Raw genomic sequence first — 25,471 nt, forward strand, 5'->3', positions numbered from 1 at the left:
TCCGCCCACCCTTGTAACCTGTCTAGGTCTGATTGTAGCCTGTTGCATCTTTCCAGTGTGCCCATGTCCCCCCACAGTTTAGTGTCATCAGCAAATTTGAACAGGGTGCGTTTTACCTCCTCGTCCAAATCATTGATGAAGATGTTGAACAGTGCGGGCTCAAGGACTGAGCCCTGCGGAACCCCACTGCCCACGTTCTTCCAGGTTGAGAAGGACCCATCCACTACCACCCTCTCGGTGCAGCCCTCCAGGCAGTTGGCGACCCATTTGACTATGTGGGTGTCTGCACTACAGCCCTCCAATTTCTTAATGAGAATGAGGTGAGAGACAGATAACCAGGGATCCAGGTTTTATTTTTCCCATGGAAAAACTGAAAAACCTACCAATGTTCCCTTTTAACAGAGAAAAAAGTGGATATTCATTTTAATGGAGATACCTGTGGATTTTCCACTTTTGCAAAGAGCTCTTTCCAGGTTGGCAGAGTTGCAGCCTGCAAGAGCTTCTTGCAAAAAGGGCCAGAAACCCTAAGCCCTCTCCCAAGGGAAAGAGGGAAGTAGGGGACCTGAGACTCAATCGGCCAGGGCTTGGCTCAGGCACACTTTCCCTCCTGGAGCCTTTTGAGGTAGGTGGGGCTTGCAGGAGGCTGGGGACCAGCTGTGGGGGTGGGAAGCTGCAGGTCAGGGATGGGGAACACTGGCACAGCTTCTAGGGTGGGTGAGGGTGATGGCCAGAGTTGGGGGCATTGGGTGCTGTGGGAAGAGGCGGTGGAGAAGGTGGGAGGCAGGGCAGGGCTTTATGGGCAGGGGCTGAGGGAGCGGGGAGGTGTCAATGGGAAGCCCCATGTGGAGGGCCAGCCCAGGCTGATGGTGGATGGACTGGGAGCCACGTGCCATTGGGCTGGTGGGAAGCCACGCACGGAGGCACGGAGTGGCGCACCATCACTCTGGATGGGCTTGTGCTTGCCTCCATGTGTGGCTTCTTGCTGGAGTGCTGGGAGCCCCATGTTGAGACATGGAGCCCACCCAGCCTGATGGCGTGCTGCTCCAAGCCCACTCTCCATAGGGCTGGGCCAGCTGGTTCCGTGCCTCCACAGAGAGCTTCCAGCACTCCAGTGGGAAGCCACACATGGAAGCACACAGCCCACACAGCGTGATGGCGCACGGCTCCTACCTGCAGTGCCGCAAGCCCCACCTGCTGCCATGGAGCCAGCCTGGTCTGATGTGAAGGCTTGTGTCAGCGAGCTGGGCATGTGAAAGCCCTGGGACTCAGCCAGAGACATGCACTGCCGGTGGCTCTGCCTGCCATGGCCATGAGCACCCCTAGGGCCCACTGCCTGCTGCTGCTGAGCCACTGGTGGCAGAGGCTGTGCACCACAAATACCCTCCCCCTTCACACCACCCCCACAAACCCCACATACTCCCGTACCAACACCACCCCATACCCATAGCCCTCCACATGCCGCCCCAACACCCCATCCCTTCACAACCTCCCCACAAACCCTACACCTGCCTACAAACCCCACATACTCCCATACCTACATTCTCCACACCCCTTCACAGCCCCCTCACAAACTCCCACATCCACTCACAAACTCCACATACTCCCATACGCACACCTCTGCACAAATCCCACCCACCACACCCACACACAAACCCTATACACCTCCATAAACCCCACACACATATCCACACACCCCACTCCTTCACAAATCCCCGGCACACACATCCCACACCCACCCCTCAACCATAATAAGGTAATTAATTTTGTATAATTTAGATTTATTCTGTACATAATTTTGAATTTTTCTGTGCATAATTTTAATTTTTTCTGCACATAATTCTGTGGTGTGTACAGAGTGGTCTCAACAGGAGCTCTGATTTTCCGTGATGAAAAACTTATATATTTTGGCATCTGATTTTAGGTATTTAGAATGTATTTTATTATAGTGATTGAGGCAGTAGTAGGCTTCCAAACTACTTTAAAATTGCAAATACGTATCAATAAAACACTGTGTTCAACTGTTACCTATATATATCTATCTATATACAGATAGATATAGAGATATATCTATCTATATACAGATAGATATAGATATAGAGATATGTGTATGTATATTTGTGTGTGTGTGTGTGGCCTTTCATTTTAATCTTTGATTTGGGGTTTTCAGTTGGAGAATTTGCAGGGGGGTTTTTTGTAAATTAGAGAACTTGCTATTTTTAGCAGAGAAAACCAGGTTGTCTGCAGATAACAAAGGAAATAACACTTTATGTGGTGGCATAATAAATTAGAAGAGGTGTCTATTGAGCTGCTTCAAGAATTTGTGAGAGGTGGTTTTATTTAACACCATTACTAATGAATGATATATCAAATTAAATAATCTAATTAATCAGAGTGTCAGAATAAATCATATTTATAGGTGATATGAAAGAGGTATTACGGGGGATAAGAGAGCTTTGAAGTGAGACCATGAGATTCTACTTGGAAAGGTAAATTATTATATATGCAAGAAATAAATCTGAAACTGATATTTAGGGAAGAAGGAGGAGCAATGCTGTATGTATAGTTAAATATGAGCTTTCAAGGTGGTATTGCAACAAAAAAAAATGGCCAATGAAATTTTAGGCTGTTCGTGCAGACCTCCTACATCATGTAATAAGGACTCTTTAGTATAGACTAGCGAGACTGTACTTAGCATTGGAAATCAAAGGTAAGGGGGTTTCATGTATGAAACAGGACAAGTTTTGATCTGCTCATTTAGTTCTGGGAGCCACAACACATATTGGAGGGAATTTAATTAACAAAATATAAAGGCGGTTTAAGAACTGGTTAGGAGGAAAGATTAAAATAAGTAAGTATAACTTAGCTCAGCAACAAATGAGTCATATCTGTTATGATTTTAAATATCACTTCTGTGTAGGGAGGAAATGTTAGAAAGGGATTTGGGTTTGAAGTTAGGTGGATTGAAGAGAAGGAAAATATTCAAGTAAGGACACAGGCATAATACTGACTAGTGGCTGAGTTAAGCAAGGCAAAAAATATACTTACCAGAATAACACATTCATAAAAATCTACTATAATTTATAGATACATATCCACAGTCTTCAGCTGTCATATATCAATGTAGCATTTAGAACTAATTCATTATGTATAGAAACTGCTTTGTTTTCCCAATAAAGTATTGTAACATATTGCTGAAACCATATCCACTAAGCATTTTAAATTACTTGATATATCTTCAGTATGGTATAACTTTTCTAATTCATTCTCAAAAACATTTGTTATTTTAAAAAGTACACATTTTTGCCTAGAAAGAAAACATTATACCCCATCAGTAGCACTTCATTTGCACAGATGGTCTTATTTGTAACACACTCTATATTGATATAACATACCGTTTGACTTTTAAACTTATTTATATGTTAACTTTAATACAAAAATGTATACTTGTTATGTTTGCAGTGTTGTTCCATCTAGTTAATAAGGTTTAATTTCTTTCCTATATGTTAATTTAAAAGGAAGACTCTGTGCAGTTTTAAACTCTTTCATTTTTTTTTTTAGGTGAAGTCTTTGTACTAAATGATGGTGGAGAAGTTGACTTAGACTTGGGAAATTATGAAAGATTCTTGGACATTAATCTCTATAAAGATAACAACATCACCACTGGAAAGATCTACCAGCATGTAATCAATAAAGAAAGACATGGTGATTACCTAGGAAAAACAGTTCAAGGTGCTTTTTTAAAGTTTAAATTCATGCATATTTACTGTAGGTTTCATTAAAATACTTCTCTTGCTAATATACAGCCCTTTCCACAAAACACAGTCATTCAAGTTTTTGTCTGATTAGATTCAGGTGAATTAAATGCTCACTTAAACTGTTTTCCTGGGAGTATGATATGTTGTGGATGATTTGGACTGCTGAAAATGTTAAGTTGGACCATCTAAGAAATTGACTATCTAAGAAATTGTGCTGACCCTACCTCATCTTCTGCTGGATCCCACCATTGTGTCTTTTAGGTGGTCCAGGAAGGGTTTTCTCCCTGCACGCATTCTAGTAAGCAAATTTTACTTGCCCATATGTTTGCAAAGAACAAATTTCAGTTCATTCACAATTATTTAAAACCTTTTAAAATTGCATGCACAGTTATTTGAATTAGAAGTGCTGGCATGCTCGTCTGTTCAGGCTTCAGTGGGGAGCATGCCATGTGGAACTGCTGATGTTTGCTACCCTGTCTCACCCATTCTTTCTTGTCAATGAGATGTGGCCATACTTTGGCCCTCTGGAAGGACTTCTGCAGGCTCAAAGAAAGTAGGAATGTGCCATAGTGCTACTACTTCCCCTTTAGAGTCCACATGCTCAGCTACCAGTGGGTTTTTCTCCCTTCTGTAGGTGGAGAGTCCAGTATGATCCTAAAGCAGGAAGTATTTGCCTTAATCAATTTGATTTACTTTGCAGTTGTTCCACATATTACTGATGCTGTTCAGGAATGGGTGATGAATCAGGCAAAGGTTCCTGTGGATGATGACAAGAAAGAGCCACAAATATGTGTTATTGAGGCAAGTATGGAAATGATCTCTGCCAATATCTATCCATTTAATATTTGTTACTGTATGATGAATAGGTGGAGCTATCTCGGTATCTGATTCATTGTGAACCACACTAAAGTTTATATGGATAGCAGCAAGACAGAGACACAAGTATTGTATGACCTGTGTTGTTAATTATGAGTATAGCAGGTGTAGGTTTACCACTGCAACTTATAATAATATGACTGTAGGGAACACTGACATTTAGTAAAACTTTGGATTGCCTCTGTTAAGAGGTGATTATTCCATAAGACTGTAGCAGCCCATCAGTGTAGATATATTTAGAAGTATCTGTTTTCACCCTGTTTACACAAGCTAGAGCAAATGATTTCTAGTCAGATATGATTAATTTAATATATTTAGGGATGGTACTTTATTTCCCAAATGTTTTGAAAAATCATGACACAGTAGAAAAACTCTTCAGATCCTAGCTTGTAGTTTCCTTCCATGCTGTTCATAATCAGACTTTAAGGAACAACTTGAACCACTTCAGAGGTCAAGATAAGCTTCTTAACTTATTTCTTAGATCTAGCAAAGTTCAGTAGTTGGAGTACAGGAATTTGGCTCCAAAGATACGGCTACTGTTGTGCTGTGAATTGCTTTGTGAACGTGGAGTGGTCACAGTCTATTGTTTCCTGGAAAGTGGGAATGAAAAGCACTCTTTCATTAAAACACTTTGAGATATAGGGATGCAAAACACTATATTAGTGCTAAATATTGTTATTACCTCCATTGGTGATTTTGAAGAAACTGTGGTTGGGGATTTAATGAAAGAGTATTTATACTAATGACACGAGAGAAGTATCCACTCTGGCTATGTGAAACAGGTCATAGAAACTTGCTTACTAATTCCAGCATCAAAACCAGAATTCCTATTTAAGCTACAGATTAAGTTGTTATTTTAGCCAAGGGTCAACATGTTAAATGCACTCAAGGATCAATCCTGAAAATACTCCTAACTCCACATAGCCAGGCTAAACTAATCAGTTTATTAGTAAATGACAAAAAATACTTCTATAAAGAAGACATATTATCTTTTTAGATGTCAGAGTACCAGTGGTTGCCTCATGTTAGAGATCTGCCTGCAAATGAAAGCTCAAAAATCCATATTAATTGCCTACCTGCTTCTAGCAAATAGACCAGTGGAAATTTCTGTGCCTTTCTCTGTCCAGCTGTGACCAACTTTTCATCTTTGTTTGGCCCACAGTATCTCAGTCTCAAAGTGGGAAGTTTATCTTTGCTGATTATTTCTTCCTATATGACATTGATTGTTTTGAATAGCAATAGAGTTACATCTGTATTATCTCTCTGAAGTCTAAGAGGTAGTTATCTGTGTTAGTCTTTCATATCATCTGACAAAGTAAACTGTTGCCTACAAAAGCTTACACCTTTCTGAATGAGTTAGCCTTTAAGATGCCACCCTGCCCTACCTTATGTCTGAAGCCTAAGGTATGTTGCTTTCACAAGAGTAACTTAGGAGAAGTAAAGAGCATTTTAGGACTCGGATTCATGCACACTTAACTTGCACACAGACCTTAGAGAAACAAAAAGTATTAACTAATAGTATTAACCTCAAGTATTGGTTTACTGTGTTTATGAAAAATACAATTCTTCAGGGCATTTGGGTGTAATGTTTTCCATTGCAAATTGTTGAAATACATAGGTGTAGTGTATATGAATTGAATAAAAACAAAGTTGTATAGTGTTTTTTACACTTTAGCTGAAAAAAATGAGCAGTGCTAACGGACACCACATGAGGGCACATCAGACTAGGTTCACAAATAACTTTGCTTCATAGAACTGTGTCAGAAGATTGTTTAATAAGCCCAGCGTTCCTGTTACAGTTCTTTCTGAATAAGTGCATTTGTAAATGTAGCTATTTTTTTTATTTATTTCTTGCTTTTGGTATAAGATGTTTCTAATTACTTTTATACCAAGTTGTATTTTATTGTACTGTAGAGATTGTGATATTTTCAGGTCCCTTTCTCACATTGGCCTCAGTTGTTAATTTAGCAAGGGGAAAACTACAGGCTTGTTTTTTTTTTAATTTGACTTTACCATAATTCTTTTAAAATATATTTCATACTACTTAATTTGATAACATTCTGAGATGCTGCAAATTATATTTGTAAAGCATGTATTATTTAGGGGCACCAAACCTCTTCGTGTGGAAAAATTATGCACTTGGAACATTAATGAAAATGAAGGTGTGTTGTAGGCTCCTTCGCAAGTTCTTTAGAGTATTTGGTGTTAATTGAAAATGAATAAAGTTTTATTTATTGAAAGATTTCAGGGTTCTTCACAGTGTGTGTCTGCAGAAGCATATTTCATTCACTCTACCTCTTGTATGCAGTGCAGCTGAGATGAGTAGTTATTTTCAAGGCTGACCATAGAGTTGGAATTTTTTTCTTTTCATTTCTTTTGGTAATTTACCACCACTCTAACAGTTCTAGGACTTATTTTCCAGCTGGGTGGAACTATTGGAGACATTGAAGGCATGCCATTTGTTGAAGCATTTAGACAGTTTCAGTTTAAGGTGAAAAGAGAACGTTTCTGCAATATCCATGTGAGCTTGGTACCACAGGTAAATACTCAAGATGAATATAAATTTTATTGTCTCTAAAGTTTTGCTTCATACTGTATTCTGTATAAAGTGGGAACTTTCTGGAGAAAGTAGCAGAAGGATTTAGCATTTTTTAAAGCTTAAAGAAAAAGTAAGTGACACCTTAGCCTCACTGAAGTAAACGGGAGGTTTTCCTCAGATTATCTGAGTCAGAATTTCATCCAGTGTAGAGTAAAACAGTGCCAATTATTTACCTTCCAGGTCATGTGAGGAAAGAATAATAATGCTCTCACAGCAGTTAGATTACATACATCTATTTTATAATCCTGAAATGTATTTATTCCAGTCAACTTAAACTTTTACTACAAACATTGTTGCAGTAAAAGGCATTGTTTTAATATTGTAAGTATTTGTAGGTGGTATAATCGCACAATTTGTTACAGTTCTTCCATGTAAGAAGGAAAGGAATGTATTCTATCCAAAATTGCACGAACCATTTACCCAATGTAAATTGAATGTGTATGTATGAATACAGAATAGGTTAATACGTTCCAGTGACCTGTAGAAGACATTTGAAGGCTTGGTGACTTCATAAGGATTTCTAGCTGATTTCAAAGGCATAGCCTTGTACCTCTCTCTCAGTTTTGATTCCATTGCATAAAAGTACTTCTCTAAAACCTGGCCTGAATTAAAGCCATATGATTAGAAACTTCACAGCATTATTATTATATTGAAATTATTGTATTACTGTTCTTCCTTACCACTGTATTATGGCAGGAGTTGGCAATCTTTTGCTAGTGCTGGCTGGAGCTCACAACCTGGCCATTGCTGTGGGCTGGATAGCCAGCTGCCAGATTCCCAACCCTTCTACACTAAGGCTAAGTTCAGATGCTGAGGATCAGCGCACTGCAGCGGAAGGGAGTGCTCCCAAGTGGAGGGGCAGCGTGGTGCAGCTCTGTGAGACAGATCTCCCATGTTGGATTAAACCTCTTTGCTGGCTCCAGCCCACAGCAAAGACCTTTTGGCCTATTACAGGCCGTAGGTTGCTGACCTTTTTGTTGGTTCTATTTTCAAGCAGGTTTTTCCTCTCTCTCTGAATACTCTAACTTACACTGATATTTTTTTTTAACTGTAATTGTTCTAACTGTAGAACCTAGCTACAATTGGAGCCTTTAAAATGTATCTTTTCAGCCAAATGCCACTGGGGAGCAGAAAACAAAACCTACACAGAACAGTGTTCGAGCACTGAGGGGCCTAGGCTTGTCTCCAGATCTGGTGAGTTTATAAAGCTATGATAAAATTTCCATTTGTAGGTCATCTTGACTACCAGGGTATGAAAAATATTTAAGACACAGACTTCAGTACTTTTTACCTTGAGAGAAAAGGGTAAAAAGGGACATATATATACTGTCATAGCATGCTGTAATCCCAAGATATTAAACTAGATTACCATGTGTTAATATAGGATAAGCACTCACTTGTCATGGTGCTGTGTCCATACAATGTCCTTTGTATCCATGCAGTTCCCTTTACAGAGTCTTATAGCAAAATTTTAGTGAGTCGCTTTAAAATAAACCAGTTAAGGTTTAGGCAGGGTTCTCTTTCTCTGGAGCAGAGAAATCTTGGAGGCAGACTCAAACTCTGTGAAACCTTCAGCACCACACTTGGGAGGTGGACTGCAGCATGAGGAATGCTCCAAAGCTATCTTTATTCTGGCTAGATCAGATACTGATAGCCCTGAAGTCAGCGTGGCACGGGCTTCAGTTGCTGAATGTATGCAGGGTCCTAGGCAGGCAAGTAGGTTTGTGTGCACTTGCAGCCCTGGCTGAAACTCTGTTTCACTTTGAGGTTAGCAATAATTGTGCTTCTCAGTTACAATATAGACCCAGCTTAAATCAGTCTGATTCCTAATATGGTCCAGCACTAGCACAGCATTGTACTGTCATTTGCTCTGTCTCATGGCAAAGCACGGTGCAAACTTAAAGGTCCGAGTCTACACGATACTAGGTATTCCTTTAAGACCTTCATCTTTCTTAACAACCTGGGGAATGAAGGATGCTTAGTTCATCCCAGGAGGTCCTGGCACCTTGCAGTCACTAAGGGCTCAATCCTGGTTGGTTGGTTGGTTGTTTTGTGAAGGGGAAAATGTAAAAAATTTTTTTAAATATTGTGTTCTGCCAATTTTTTAAAAATAAATTTCTCTTTCCCCAACAATTCCAAGAAGTAACCTGAAAAAAAAAGCACAGAGATCGGAAAACTACACTCCAAGTTAGAAAATGGAGCTAAATTATATGGTACTTAACTAACAAGGTATCTAGTGCACCATTAGTAACAGGTACCTTTACAAAAAATTGCTTTCATCATTATGTTTGGGATACCAATTAAGTGTGATTTAGTAGGTAGAAGAAAGCCACTGAATTTTGTTTCTGTCTCTGGTTGCTAAGTAATTACACTAATGAATATGCAGAATTCGAATGTAACTGTCAGCACTTTGAAGGCTTGGCTCTTCACTTCTTTCCTTAAAAGAATTCCCTTAGAGTGTTTAGGAAAGGATGAACATTAATTCTGTGGAGCGCCAATCAGCATTTTACCTTGGCAGGCTTGTTCACCTTGCTGACTTTCTTGGCCAAATCCAATAAACAAAAGGAGACCATTCTACTGCCTTAATTTTTTCAAATCAGAGGCCTCATATTGAGCAGCAATGCTTTCTAAAAGCAGTTGATATCAGTTCTATAATTATTAGGTTGAAGATGTTTTGATAGTTCCTGATAAGAAGGGGAAGTTTTTGCAATCAGCTGTTTATAATATTATGACTTCAATTTTAAAATATTTGTCTTGGAAGACTGCTTGAAAGATTGGACTCTAGTAAGACTGAACATAGTGAATTGTAAAAGCACTACAGCGTTATTTACAGATACTAAGGAAAATAACGAAGATGCACAAAACAAACTAATATCAAGGAAAACTGATTTTGGTTCCAAATGACAAAAGCATTCTTTAAATACAGACAGCATGGGAGGTAGTTAAGTCATAATGCTGAATTTTACCTGGTCATATAATAAATAAACATTGGTGTTTCTGGGAATAAATAAATACTTATTTAATTGCCATCATTAACCTTAACTCTAGCTCAAATTAATACTGCTTGGTCTGGAAATTAAAAAGTGCTCTGCAAATTAAAAAAATATCTTTAATAATAATCTATATTGATTAGCCTTTAATCAAAGTCCATGTTCATATTTTTATACTCTAATATTTCATAGTTTTTCTACTGAACTACCTATACAATATTATTCTGGAGAAAAAAATGTAAGTACCATACCAACACATTTTTAGTGTGGGTAAATAAAATAACCGATATTTCTCATTTAAGAGAATCTATTCCAAACAGATACTTAGGTACTGAAATCAAGCCAACAAAAGTAATAAAGTCAAACAATCCATGGATCATCCGTAAGGTTCCTTCATTGTCATGACATTTCCATCACTTAAAACAATAACGTGTGTAATTAGAGGTAAAATTTATGATGTTTCTGGGTATCCATTTCTTAGCTTTAGTCCTTTATTTTTCAATTTTCACTGTATAAAAATGTGTGCCTGGTCCTTTGGAATGCGGGCTTCTTACAGATGTTAAAAAACCCAAACAAAACGGTGCTTTACTTTAAACTCAGTGTGCTCCTGCACCGAGCCCAGCACATACCCAGAAGAGGCATTGTTGGACCTGGCTTGACCAATGTCTATATAGATCAGGCACTTTAGTGGGGCTTTTTTGGTGCTTTTATCTAATAGCTGATTGAATCAGCTTGAGATAAAAGCCCCAAAAAGCCCTGCTGAAGTACACAATCTATACAGATGCTGTGGAACTGGGTCAAGCTAACATGTAAGTTCTGGTAAAATGCATTTTTTTGCTTATTTTTTTTTAAATGTCTGTATGCAGCCAGTGTTATCAAAATCCTTTCATCATAATGGTGATGTAAGGACCTAAATGTGCTTTCTAAAGAAGTGACAGGTAAGTAGGTTCTGATTGTTGTGATTTAGTAATTTAAAGTCTTTTTTTAAATAATTAATTTATCATAATATGCTCCATTACAGTATTTCAAAATGTTAAATCTAAATCTAATGTAATATACTACATGAAATAAATTGTATGTGCACAAAGAGTACAACTGATTTCTGTATGCAGTTAAGATAATCACCTCTCTCTATTCTAAAAAATAAGTTTTTAAAAGACTATTAAATTGAGTACGGAATGCTAAGAAAGCAGACTAGACTAATAATGTTTTTTTCGTATCCTGCAGTCGTGCAGAGTAATGTAGAAAATAAATTAACCTTCTGTCTGTAGCTGTTGATCACGTAACCAGACAGGACTAATTTTGAAAAATGTCTTTTTGTGTGCAGAGTATCTACACATCCAGGAAACTCTGTTATGGCATTTTGAAAAATTGTGCCTTGGTTGTCAAGTCCCTCTCCTTGCATGGAATAATGTCTATTGTCTACTCATATTCTATTGCTTTGGGATGTAAATCAACACCAGTAATTCCTTGAAGTACGCTTGTGCCTATGAGAAGAGAGAGGATAAACAAAGTTACTGTTCAGATCTTGGAAAATATAATGTGTATATATAAACAAGGGAAAGGCACAATAGACAAAGTGATTGACTTTACTTAATTATTTTATGGGATTCTTAAATGGTTTCTGATGAGAAAATAAGAGTAGTGGCAAGGACAGAGAAAGAGAGACAGCAGATGAGCAGAAGCAGCTATGGGAATAAAAAAAAAAAGGGGGGGTCAAGAGAAGTGTGGAAGTGTTGGTTGGATGTATTTTCTGCCGTATTATGTGATATTTATGTTATGGTGTGCTGCAGAGTTCTCAATATGAAATATTCATCCAGTCCATTATTTTAGAGCAGTGTTTTTTCAAACTGCCTTAAGTCACAGAACCCTTTCCTATTACTTCTTCAGAACTCCTATCTTTATCCCAAATATCTGTGCAAAGTCAGATGACCAAGCCCAGCTGTGGTGGTGCACCACCTCCCAGCCTGTTTTGCCATTATCCCCAATCTCTTTGTGGAACCCTTGTTGACCTATTGCAGGGCTCCATGGAACACAGTTTGAAAACCACTGATTGAGAGGAGGATCTACATGATTGGTGCTAAGGACTTTGTATTGTCTTAAAAAGAATTTACCACTCTAATTTTTCCCTTCTCTCATTTGTGATTTGTGTGTGTATTTGGTAGATAGTCTGCAGAAGTGCAAAGCCTATAGAAATGGCAGTGAAGGAAAAAATTTCCATGTTTTGCCATGTGGAACCTGAACAGGTTTGTATTTCAGTGACCGTCTGTGACCGACATACAGATAAATAACTATTTAGTTACCTGCTAACTATATAAATAAATAGTTATTAACTATAATAGTTATCTTGTAACTGTATAAATATATTTATTTTTCTTGTTTTATATTGCTTGCATATCTTCATTTGTTTTCAGTCTCAAATCCTGCTGCAATAATTCATTGTTTTTTAATTACATTATAAGCGATGTACAATGAAAAATAAAATAGTACATATAAAATAGAAACATTTCTAAAGTACTGGATAGCTCTTACATATGAATGGCATTTTGATATACTAATAATGATGGAAAATGTGGTCTTACTTTTTTTAAAGATAAAGTTATAAATAGTTTATAATAAGTTAATTAACCAGTTTTGAATATGTAGTTAATCAGTTATCACAAAATTTTAGTCCAATAATTAGATTGTTTGAAATTACAGCATATAAAAAGCTTGTTGTTTCAGGAATCATCTACAATATACTACCTAAATCCCTAACATTCTTATAATATGTATCAATTATTTGTAAAGGATTAATAACTATTCTATAACTGTATCTTTAATATGGAACAAGTAGGTCATGACTCTTTGATGTGCCAAAATCAATATGCAAATGCTGTTCAATATTTTTGAACGTCTAAAAGACTTCATCTTAACAAGTGTAATAGGTGCTCATATATACCCCAGAAGTCTCTGAATATGGTTCTGTGTGGGTCTCATGGTAGGTGTGCAAGCCTGGAACACAACATTGGAGCTGTGCATACACTTGCTACCACCTCATGCTCCCAAATGAGGCCATAAAGGATAGGCTGGTCATAATCTTTGCTTAGTCCCCACTGGCTGCCTGTGGCAGTAAAATGGCAGCTATTCAGTATCTAACCCACTAAGTTTTAGCTTGGACTAAAGTCAAACCTTCAAATACAAACCTCCCAGACACTTCTGGTCCTTCTGCTTATGATCACTTTTAACATTATCACCTGTCTCTGTACTGATGGCTACACCTGTACAGATTCCCTATCAAGGGTTACTTAATATGATAGATTCAAAATCTGTAGGCTTCTTGTCCTACCCTGCCTTGAATTCCTCTGAAAATTGTATAAATCAAGTGTCTCATTTGTTTAGGAGACTCAAATATACCAAATTTGTCACTTTCTGTTAGCAGGCATGCATTTATTTTCTTCTTAGTCTGCATTTCATAGGAAAATATTTTTTTCATAATTGCAATTTATTTATTAGGTGATATTTATCCATGATGTTTCTTCTACTTACCGAGTGCCAATCCTGCTGGAGGAACAAGGCATTATTAAGTATTTTAAACAGAGATTAAACTTACCAATTGATGACCAACCCAGTGATCTTCTTTTCAAATGGAAGAGAATGGCTGACAGGTATCATAATGCCTATTATGTTTAGAGAAGTTTTAAAATCATTAAAAGTAAAACACTCTGCATCGGACCTATATAGATAAATGATGTAGCTCCATTGAAGTCAATGTGACAGTGCTGATTTACAGCAGCTGAGGATGTGGTATAGCTCAATGATGCTTAACATTTTGGCCCTGCAGGCCAAATGAGTGGTGCAGGGCCTGACTGTGAGCCAGATCCGACCCCTTGCACCAGGATTGGGCCCACATACCAGATCTGGCATGCAGTGCCCCCTGCCCAGCCCTGCATGCTAGGATTGGGGCCCAGGACCCTGCACTGCCTTTGTGTGGCTCTGCATGGTTAGATTGGAACCCTGGGACCCTGCATCACCTCCACCTAGCTCTGCACTCTAGGTTTGTGGCCTTGGGACCCCATGCTGCCTTTCTTGGCAACTTATGTCAGGATTGTGCCAGGCTCTGCACGCTGGAATTGGGCACTGCATCACTTCCATCTGGTCCCATGTGTGAGGATCTGGGCTCTGGGGAGCCCATTCTGCCACTGCCTGGCTCTGTATGCCAGGATCAGGGCACCAGGACCTTGCATTGTCTCTGTCTGGCCTCCATGTGTGGGGACTGGGGTCCTCAGCCCCTGCACTGCCTCTGCCCAGGTCCATGCTCAGGGATTGGACTTTTGGGGACCGTGTGCTGCCTCTGCCCAGCTCTGTACACTGGATCTAGCATGCAGAACCACAGCCTGCAGGGCTCCCCATGGGCCCAAGGGCAGCCCCGCAGGCTAGATGACAAGGTACTGGGGGCTGAGCACCCCATGTGTAGACTGCTTCCTTTTTAAACAGGATGTTGTGTTAACTTATTTTTAATCAGAAACATTTGTTCAAATGCTTTCTTTGTAGAAATTGGCATAATAATTAAAAATCTTGCTTTTGCTAGATATGAAAGGTTGCTGAAAGTATGCTCCATAGCTCTGGTTGGCAAATATACGAAACTAAGTGACTGCTATGCATCTGTTTTCAAGGCTCTGGAACATTCGGCTTTGGCAATAAATCACAAATTGGATTTAATGGTGAGCATCTGTCCATTTTCCTTTTCCAGAATGCTGCAGCCTGCAATGAGTTAGCTCCTGTCACCTTAGACAGAGTGATTTTTAAAGCTTATCTTCTTTAGGGCTTCTATATGCAGGTGAGTACAAATGAAAAATGTTGTTGTTTCATCTTGGAACATAGATGTTTACCATTTCTGGTGCGCAGGCTGGACGAGTGGGCCAGATCCTGCTTGTGGACTGACCCTGTGTGCCTGAGACTGATCCCAGGTGCTGGCCTGATTCAGCACATAGGGCCATGACACCTGGCCTGTGGGTTTCTCCACAAGTCCAAAAATGTAGCAGAACGGTGTTGCAGTTGGACCTGCTGTGCAAAGACTCTTCATCTGCAAATGCCTACTACCAAAAGGCATTTGGTAGAGCTTATTGATATTGACGAGATGACAAGCTGGGAAGTCAAAGGTGGTTAGATGTGATGTTGGCCTTTATACTTTGTGTGCTGTTGGCTACAGAAACTGGCATCCTTAACTAGTTTAGCCTAATGAGTCACCTAGTCTTGGTAAGACCTATGACTTTTTTCCCCTTGGTTATATTAGCATTACAGTTTGAAGTACATATTTACAGAATTGGCCCAAAGGGGAGGGGGAAACCCCCAAACCAGATAGCTTTACTTAATGTTGAGTAATACTTTATTTTGACGTGGTTACATTTTTTCCATTGGGATTATATATATGGGGCAAGATGCTACTCAGCTTGAGTGAGGATACCAGAATTTGGCCCTAACTTTAAAGTACGTCAGAAAAGTAAGTGTTCAGTTAAAGGATCGTTTAAGCCTGTGACGAGTTCTGACGTGTGTGTGTTGTTGAAAGTTTCAGTGAATTTGAAAATGTGATAGCAGCTATTTTTATCATGAAACTTTCTGCTTCCATTGCCAAGTCTTATGTCTGGAAAGAGTATATTTCAGGGTCTGTGGGAATGTTAGGAACATTAGTTTAGGAACATTGGTGAAATTTCAACAGCCTGTGGTTTAGCAAAATGTTAGTAATCTGTCCCTCCAAAGGAAAATACTGTATCAGAAATGTATGGAATACTTAGGTGTTTGATTTCTAAGTGACTTCAGATAAATAGTCCAGAGCAATGATCATAGGCTAGATTGCATGTGGCCTTTGTGGGTGTGCAGAAAGGGGGAAGAGATGGTGTCTGAGTGTGGGTCAGGTAGTCCCAGTCCCAGTGCACTCTCTAGGGTGCTTGGGATTGCAAGCTCCTTCAGAGCAGTTGCAAAAAGGAGAGGATGAGACTCAGGTATGATTCAGTCACCCCTCACTTGTGAAAGGGACAGGCCAAATATAGTCCTCCTATATCATTCTTGGATCCTATATCCTTCCTAGATCAGGAAAGAAGAGACGTGGCATAATGTGACTGAGAAGTGTTCAGTTATTAGTTGTGTGGCATGTAAGTACACGATGGAAAGGAAGAACTACTTGTTTTGTTTCTTGTCTCTAGGCACTTTGTTTTTTTAATTTAGTATTTGCAAGCTTACTACTAAAGTTGTATAGTTCTTTTTTAAATCAGAGTGATTTTTTTTCACTAAACAGTTTGGATATAAAGAATTACACAGTTATGTATCTGCATTAGGCAGCTATTAGGATCTAATTTAGTATAAACATGAGATGTTAAGAGACTAAATTCTCATAATGGATCAAATGCCATTGTGGAAGATGGTTCAATTTTGAATCTGAAAATTACAAAGTACCCAAACAAATAAACATTTTTGTGCTCAAAATTTAAAAGATGAAATATCTTTGTTTTAATTTTGAAAAAGAGAGTTGCACTTGGTTTGGAGCCTTGTAAATAAGTTGTCAGTAAAGATGTAAGGTGAACAGAAAAGCTAAGCATCTGGAGAAAAACAGGATGGTGATGGTACTACTTGAAGATCCTATCTAATCTCATCCGTCTTATGTGTCTCTCATCATAATGGTGTTAGAGGTTGACTGACTTCAGTGGGAACAGATTTAAGATTCACCATACTGTATTAAGATTCGTTTGGCATCCTTTCAGCCTGCTTTAAGGGGTTGCTAGCTGTCTTGTGGAAGAATAGAAAACAATGACAGCACTCAGTGGTGGAAGGTGTGGGGCTGATGTGTTTTCTCATGTCATGTCATCCCTCTGTTTTTTTTTCTGCATTCTTTCTGCTTTGAGTCAGGTGGAGCAGTTCAGCCAGCTGACCTTTTGCTTCTCTCCTAACCCCTTTTGCAAGATACCAGTTAGGGAGAGATCAGAGATGGATGAGGAGAATATGTACTTGTAAAAAAAAAAAAAAAATGTTAGAAAGAGAAATGTTATCAAGAGAGAATGAATAATTTGCAGCTCTTTGCCTTCGAAGAGAAACAAATAAGTGCAGATTTTATAAAGTTTTAAAGAATAATGAAGAGTATAGTGACTAGTTTGAGAGCTGCTCTTTCTATATCACTATTAAAAAAAAAAAAAAAAGACAAAGTTCAGTGAAATTAAATGGTGAAAAATTCAGGCCCTATGAAAAGAAAGTCTTTGAGGTGTTACAGAATTAATGTGTTGAATTGATAGCTACAAAATGTATCTCAGGCTAAGAACTTAGTCGCATGTTATTCTTTCTTGAATCTTGCTATCAGGATTATCAGGAGGTATAATGGTAAATACCGAAGAAAAACCAAACTCTAATTTCATTGTTCTGTAGGGCTTAAGCTACCTTTTGACTATTAGAGGTAGAAGGAAACTGCCCTTGGAGGCAGCTAATTTTTTAGGACATCGTGTTTTCTCTACTGCTGCTGATACATTTCACTGGACTGACCGCTAGTCTGATCCAGTATAGCATTTCCTTCCTTTTGCTGCCTTGGCCTATCTCTAGTCTGATAATACCTTAGTCCTGATCTAACACTATCCATCAGAGCATCTCAAACCACTTTACAAACACTATTAGTTTATAAATGAGAACTGAAGTAAAGGTTTGGAGCCTGTCACTCACAGGGCCAGGAACTGAACTCCGAACCCCTAACTATTGCCACGATTTTTCATGTAGAGGTTGGGCATCAATCCAGCAAGTCTCACTGATGACTGCTCTCTTTAAGCATCTGATATACAATACAGTAATTTGCCTTAAAGTTGCATCCTATTCTTAATTGCTCTTCCATGCTGTTCTCTAGCTACCAGTCATCTTGTTGCTTTGCATTTTCTGGCCTGGGGTTCCATTTTGAACTAGACAATTTGGGACACCAGAGCAATCATGTGGCACTTAAATTGTATGCTTTATGATTGCTCTGGTGTCCCATGCTGTGTAGTCTGTCTTGGGTCTGATATTGTTTAACATCTTCATTAGTTACTTGGATGAGGGATTAAGTGCATGCTTTGCAAATTGGTGAATCACACCAAGTTTGGTGGAATTGCATTGGAACAGCCTACCAAGAGAAGTTGTGGAATCTCTATCCCTGGAAACTTTCAAGAGCAGGTTGGGATGCTTTAGTAAGGGACGATCCTGCCTTTTATAGTGGAGTGAACTAGATGACCTTGTGAGGTCCCTTCTAGCTCTACTTTGCGATGATCCTATATAGGTGTTCATCTGGGAAGAGATGTTAAATTAGCAATGACTGCCTTTGGCATTAGGTTTAGCATACAGTAATTGATGTGCTTTGAATTATCATCTTGTTTTGCTCGGAGGGATACAGTCTCATTAACTGAGGATCCACTGACTTGAATTGTTTTAGTAGCAGTTGCCTCAAGGTACCCCTCCCATCTCCACCCTCAGATTAATTTGGCAGAGGATCTGAGATTAAGTGAGCAGTCTTAGTAAGTGAAACAGACACTTGAGAGAAGATCATTTTCATTTCTGATGCATAGTACATACAAGCTTTGTGCTTACTCTGATCCGGTTCCAAAGCTTTGCTGGAATGACGAAACTCTCATTTATCATAAATCAAAGGTTTTATTGTTATCATCATCATCAGAAAAGTAAGTATTCAAGTCTAAAGGACCCTACTTAGATACAACAGCACAAACTGTTTCTTTCTGCAAATATTTCACGCTCCTTGTATACACTTCCTTTGCTCAATTTTTGTGGGCACTGTCCTCTTGCTGAATAACCCTGATCACTGTGGGGCATATAGTGCTAGAACCCTTATTCACTATAAACATTCTGTCTGCTGAGTGTTGGCAGAGTTTGAGACTTCATAGCAGTCATTGTATTGGTTGGAAAATAAATTATTTATGCAGCGGTTCAAGGATCTTATTTGATATGAGGCCAGCTATGTAACAGGCCAGGATTAAGTCTACATCTTTTTTACACCCCATCTAAAACCTTGTGTTTTAGATATTGCTTATATCTTATGCTGGGTTTTTTTGAATAGGGGTTATTTTTCATGTTGTATTTAAACAAGTCTTATTCCCTTTGAACAAAGATGGCAAGAGCCGCAATACTGCAAGCACATGTTTAGCTTTACATGTACCCATCAGCTCGGGGATTTCAGTGGAGCTACTTGTGTGAATAAAGGTAAACACATGCGCGGGTGTTTGCAGGATCTAATTCAGAATTAGTGGCAAAGTTTTCCCAGAGCTATTTCATTTCTAGAGCTTCTGCTAAGCATTTGTGTTCCTGCCTCCTGTGTCCTAAAGTAGTTATAATACAATATTGCGATTACTCAATTCATAACATATACCCTACATATTTGAGGAATGAAACCTAAAATGTTGTTGAGACAGTTATAAATGTACTGACTCAATGCATGTGACAGTGAAACCAGAATTAATTTTAACTGTATGATTAGTTAGCTCCCCTTTTCAACCGTCTAACCAAATAAGGAATACTATATGTGTGCAATAAAAATGGCTTCTATTTGTATTGTATAATACTTGTGAAAAAAGAAAACCAACAGACCTTAGATAACGTCATCTTTGTGTCTGTGGGTGGGGGGATTGTGGGGCTAAAAATAGACGAGTTGCGTTTGTGGGAGGGGGCTGGGGGGCAGGCAAAGCATAGCCCTGGACCTTGGGCAGATGGCTGGGCATTTCCAGCCTGGGGACTGTGGTCTGAATATGCAGATATTCAGTAGATTGGGCTAACCCAGGGGATGGCAAAATGGCAGATCTGGTTGGCAGCCGGACTCTGTTTCCCAGCAGTCCCTGCCCACATACCTAGGGCTGGTTTCCATGGAGACCCCAGCCACAGCTCTGCTGTGATAGTGCAAGGCTGGGGTTTTCATGGAGACTGGCCCTAGCCGCACTGGTGGGGCATGTGGCAAGGCAGGGAGCTGCTCCAGAGCTGCTGGGAACTTGTGGCAGGGGCAGCTTGGTCAGGGCCAGGGCACAGCTGCAGTCTGCAGTCTACATGCTCTGGACAGGGGCACGCATGCAGTAGCTTGCAGATCTGCTCTGGTTCCTTTCAGCAATGACAGCATGGGCCCAAGATGGGACAGAGCTGCAATATGCTGCATGCATGCCCCTGCCTGGAGCATGCAGGCTGCATATGGTGGCTCTGTCCTGGCCCCAACCAAACTGCCCCACTGCAAGATCCCAGCGGCTCCAGAGCAGCCCTAGGCCCTGCCATGTGCCCTGCTAGCATGGCTGGAGCTGGTCTTCATAGCAACCTCAGCCTTGCTCCATCACAGCAGAGCTGTGGCTGGGGTCTCCATGGAAACCAGCCCTAGCTATGTGGGCAGGGGCTGCTGGGAAAAGGAGTATGCTGCTGGCTGGATCCGGTCCATGGGCTGGACTTTGCTCGTCTCTGGGCTAACTTATTCTCAATGTAATTTAGCCCACCTCCTCAGGTGAACTAAGTAAAATTATGCTGGGTGTTTTTTGCCCTATTTAACCTCCCTGAACATCTGCACAGATCAGCACTTAGATTAGCTTAATTCCAGTTGGATGAGTGAGAGTTGTTTGTGACTGAATTATTTGCCCAGGATTACAGTGGAGAATTGTGGCTGAACTAGGAATTGAACCCAGCTTTTCTGAGTCCAGTGCCCAAATTTCTCATCCATTCTTTCTTTCTCAGTGAACATCAGCAAATGATGAAAATCTGGTGTGAAGTCTCCCTGAAAGAGGACTACGGCTGTGACTTACTATGTAGAGTTGCCATCTGGAGGCAACTCATAAGGAGTTCTTCTGCACACAGTCTCAGAGGTCTAGCTTATCCTGAAAGGAAAGCACAGGGAAAACAGATTTACAGTTGGATAGCTGAAAACAAGGAATTCTTTATGAGCTGGATCGATTTACTTGCAATCTCAGGGCCTTGGCTAGCATTTCATATCCAGATTTTTAGCAGACTAATTTGAAGTGTTTCAGGCTTGCCTGAAGCTATAGATGCTTCTTATTCAATACAAAATGCTTCTTTCTATGGAAGGAAATGAGGTTTTGATGCACATTTTTCTTTTTTAGTATATAGACTCAATAGAGCTTGAGCATTGCACGGAAGTTGAAAACCCAGTAAAATACCACCAGGCATGGCAAAAGTTATGCAAAGCAGAGTAAGTGCCATCAGGTATTCAGTATACAAAGTTTAATGGATGATTCAGTTTTGTGTAGTATTATTTTCTTCTAACTGAGTTTTTCATTCCCCCTTAGGTCAGTTATGCTTTGTCTTTTTTGTTAGCCAAATACCTTACAACATGAAAACTACAATTAAAGATTTTTATAAGATTTTTCTATTTACTTATATAAGACATGTCCCCTTTTGAGATGAAGACAGAATGAAGAAAAAAAGATTTGCCTAGAATCTTAACTTCCACAGTCTGGGCTTGCTTACTGTGTCTGAATGCCCGGCTTACCATGGCTGAATGCTTCTAGTGACATGCAGCCAAAAGCTTCTGCTGATTTGACAGCAGCTGTGAGAAGGTTAAACATGAAGCTGTGGTGCTGCAGGTAGAGGATGAGTGACACTCATGAGTGGACTCTACACATCCTCTATGGAGTATGAAGCCCAGCACAGCCACCAGCAACTAGTCTAGTATCTCCATGTCTCAATTCCAGTGTGGAAGTCAGATTCCTATCTTAAAAGATATACCCCAATTTTAAAGGGTTAATTTTTGGGGGGGCAAGGTGTACTGAATGTGAATAAATACAGTAATATTTTCACATAATACACAACAGCCTTATGTAGCATATTCATAATATCTATATACATATTTTATATAATTGTATATATATTATATATAGACGAACATACTAGTTTTTAAGCGCGTATCAAACATCAAATAGATTATAAAAAAGATTGAAATTGACCAACTAAATAGTGGAAAAAAGTTGTTCTTTGCAAGCTTTCAGGTACGCAAGTTGTTCATCAGACAAAAAAAAGAAATTGAAAATGGTGAGAGAAATTAAAGATGGTCAGAAGTCTCTTACGTATGAAAAAAAGCCAGTCTTTGAAAATTTTGCAACTATTTAGTTGGTCTAATAAAAGATTTTGCCTCTACCCAAAGAGTTTGTCTGCCTTTGTGCTTAGACCGACACAGTTACAGCCTAGATCCCTAAAATATGGAAGATGTCACATTTTGCGTTTGAAATGGAAACTTCACAATGTGAAGAAGAAGAAAAAAGCCAATTTCAACAATCTGGACTAAAATTTTAACATCAAGTGTATGGCCTCCTTCAGCCTGTCTGGCATCCGTTACCTCCAGGTAAATATCCTGCCTTAGTTCCCTGCATCTCCTCTAAATCTGCATTCCTGCAGAACAGCTTTTCAAAGACTGACTTTTTTCATACCTGAGAGATTTCTGACCATTTTTAATTTCTCTCACCATTTTCAGTTTCTTTCTTTTTTTTGCCCGATGAAAGGCATGTGCGTCTGAAAGCTCGCAAAGAACAACTTTTTTACAACAATTTAGTTGGTCTAATAAAAGATATTGCCTCCACTCAAAGAGTTTGTCTGTCTTTGTGCATGTGTTAGTGTATTTTCGTGACAGTTTTTGCAAGGTTGTTATATAAACATTGAAATATTTTGCAAAATTTCAAGATTTTTATAAGGTTGATAAAGTGTGTTTTTGTCAAAGATCTCGCAGCATTGCACCCTGGGATTATACAAAATATGGTGTGTCTCATAACACCATGCACATTCAATTTTAGCATGACAGGTTCCTCACTGATTCATGTGGATTTCCTTTTTGGCCTTATATTGCATCTCAGTCATTTTATGTATGAATTTTGTTACAGTGGCATTTTGGTCCCAGGAGGATTTGGATTTAGAGGAACTGAGGGCAAACTCCAAGCAATCTCTTGGGCAAGAAAAAAGAAAAAGCCTTTTCTAGGTAAGACCTTTATTCTTAGAAAATATAATTGGGTGTTGACGATTTAAAGTTGACGATTTTTTTTTTTTTTTTTTAATTGGGCTGAATCTCCTCTGAATCAAAGAGGCGGTGGGGGTGTGGTAGTGGCGAGTGGGGCCCAACCCCCTTCCTGCTCCCCCCAGCACCCTACCCCATGGCTGCTCCTCCCAGCTCCAGCATCCCGGCACTTAAAAGACCCGAAAACAAAGCCTGCACTCACTGGCTGCTGCAGCGGCAATCAGAGCCTTTGGGGACTAGTGGCAGAGCACCCCGTGCAGCATGGGGCAGTGGGGATCACACCCCCTCCCTGTGCGGTAGCTGTCACATCATGTGGGTGCAGTGTGGTTTGACAGGATGCCATGCACTGTCCTGGACCTGGAGGAGCAAGTGGGGGCTGGGGCTGGCTGGGGGTCCCCCCATGGCCCCTTCCCTCTTCCTCTAGCCCCCCTGCCCTCTACTTACTGGCTCGGACCCCAGGTCTAGCTCCCTGCAGTGGTGAGTGGGGACCGCCCGAATATCCGAATTGTTTTGGAGGCTGCCGATTCAATTCGGACCTTTTCATGGGTCTCCTGATTCAATTTGAGTTCAGAGATTCAGCCTCTGAATCAGGCCAAATCTCCTCCAAATTGAATTGGCTACCTAAGCTTTGCACAGCCTTACCATCTAGCCCAATGACCTGTATCTTGCGATGGTAAAGAATGGCTGCTAAAGCAAAGTGTATTTTTGCAGGATCTGTCCAAACTGACCCAAATTGTCCCAAATTGGAGGTTATACTTCTAATTGTCCTGTTCCCCTGCTCAAAACAGAACCCTCCTGAATTAAATCATCCCAGCCAAGGCATTGTCTAGCCAGATCTTAGAAACCGCCTAGGATGGAGATTCCGTGACCTTTCTGGGTAACCTGTTCCAGTGTTTTACTACCCTCCTAGGGAGAGAGGTTTTCCTAATATCTAACCTAAACTTCCCTTGCTGCAACTTGAGACCATTGTTCCTGGTTCTGTCATCTGCCACCCTGAGAGTAGTCTAGCTCCATCCTTTTTGGAACCCCGCTTCAGGTAGTTGAAGGCTGCTATTAAATCCCCTCTGTCTTCTCTTGTCCAAGTAAGCCCAGTTCCCTCAGCCTTTCCTCAGAAGTCATGCGTCCCAGCCCTCCACTAGACTCTCTCCAATTTGTCCACATGCTTTCCACAGTGGGGGACCCAAAACTGGACACAGTACTTCAGATGTGGCCTCACCAGTGCTGAATAGAGCAGACTAATCACTTTCCTCAGTCTACTGGAAACACCCCTACTAATACAGCCCAGTATGCCATTAGCCTTCATGACAAGAAGGACACACTTTTGGCTCATACACAGCTTCTTGTCCAGTGTAACCCCCAGGTCCTTTTCAGCAGAGCTGCTGCTTAGCCAGTCGGTCCCCAGCCTGTACCGGAATGGGATTGTTCCATCCTAAGTGCAGGATTTTGCACTTGTCCTTATTGAACTTTTATTAGGTTTCTTTTGGTCCAATCCTCCAACTTGTAGAGGTTACTCTAAATTCTAGCCCTAACCTCCAGGATATCTCCTACTCCTTTCAGCTTGGTGTCATCTGCAAACTTGCTCAGAGTGCACTCTATCCTATTTTCCAGGTTGCTGATGAAGACATTGAGCAAGCCTGGCCTTAGCACCAACCCCTGGGGTACTCCACTTGATACCAGCTGCCAACTAGACATTGAGCCATTGATTTACTATTCTTTGAGCCTGACAGTCCAGCCAGTTTTCTATCCACCTTACAGTTCATTCATCCAACCCATACTTGCTTAGCCTGCTTGCAGTAATGTTGTGAGACTGCATCAAAAGTCTTGCTAAAGTCAAGGTGGGGCTGACTGATCTGTAGGTCCCCAGATCCTCCTTCCCTTTCATAAAGATGGACTATATTTGTCCTTTTCCAATTGTCTGGGGACTTTTCCTGATTGCTTCAAGTTTTCAGAGATAATGGCCAATGACTGCGGTCACTTCAGCCAACTCACTCAGCACCCTTGGGTGCATCACATCTGGCCCCATTGACTTGTGCACATCCAGCTTTTCTTAGTAGTCCCTAACCTGTTCTTTCACCTCTGTTGGCTGCTCACCTCCTCCTCAAACTGTGTCACTAGGTGCAGTAGACTGGAAGCTGACCTTGCCTGTGAAGACTGTGGCGAAATGCCGGGCTAGCGGCTCCGGCACCGCTTAGGGGAGCCGCGGGCTTTGCGGAGTTGTGCGAGCACGCGGCTTGTGGGGCGGAATTGAGGTAGCTCTTAGCCGCCCTCG

At 40.3% G+C, this 25,471-nt stretch overlaps 1 protein-coding gene across 4 annotated transcripts in view; it reads left to right on the plus strand.

Annotated features, from left to right (window-relative positions):
- CTPS2 (CTP synthase 2) overlaps positions 1-25,471 on the plus strand; it is a 135,053-nt gene that overhangs the window by 9,804 nt on the left and 99,778 nt on the right. For all 4 annotated transcript variants that reach the window (XM_019529269.1, XM_019529270.1, XM_019529271.1 and 1 more), the window contains 9 exons: positions 3,559-3,729; positions 4,456-4,556; positions 7,054-7,170; positions 8,341-8,424; positions 12,386-12,466; positions 13,716-13,867; positions 14,791-14,923; positions 21,302-21,390; positions 23,072-23,166. In XM_019529269.1, coding sequence (XP_019384814.1) covers positions 3,559-3,729; positions 4,456-4,556; positions 7,054-7,170; positions 8,341-8,424; positions 12,386-12,466; positions 13,716-13,867; positions 14,791-14,923; positions 21,302-21,390; positions 23,072-23,166 — 1,023 coding nt within the window. The remainder of the gene's footprint in view (positions 1-3,558; positions 3,730-4,455; positions 4,557-7,053; positions 7,171-8,340; positions 8,425-12,385; positions 12,467-13,715; positions 13,868-14,790; positions 14,924-21,301; positions 21,391-23,071; positions 23,167-25,471) is intronic.

This window comes from Crocodylus porosus, unplaced genomic scaffold (assembly GCF_001723895.1).
Source record: "Crocodylus porosus isolate Cpor-Errol unplaced genomic scaffold, CroPor_comp1, whole genome shotgun sequence".
NCBI classification, from domain to species: domain Eukaryota; kingdom Metazoa; phylum Chordata; order Crocodylia; family Crocodylidae; genus Crocodylus; species Crocodylus porosus.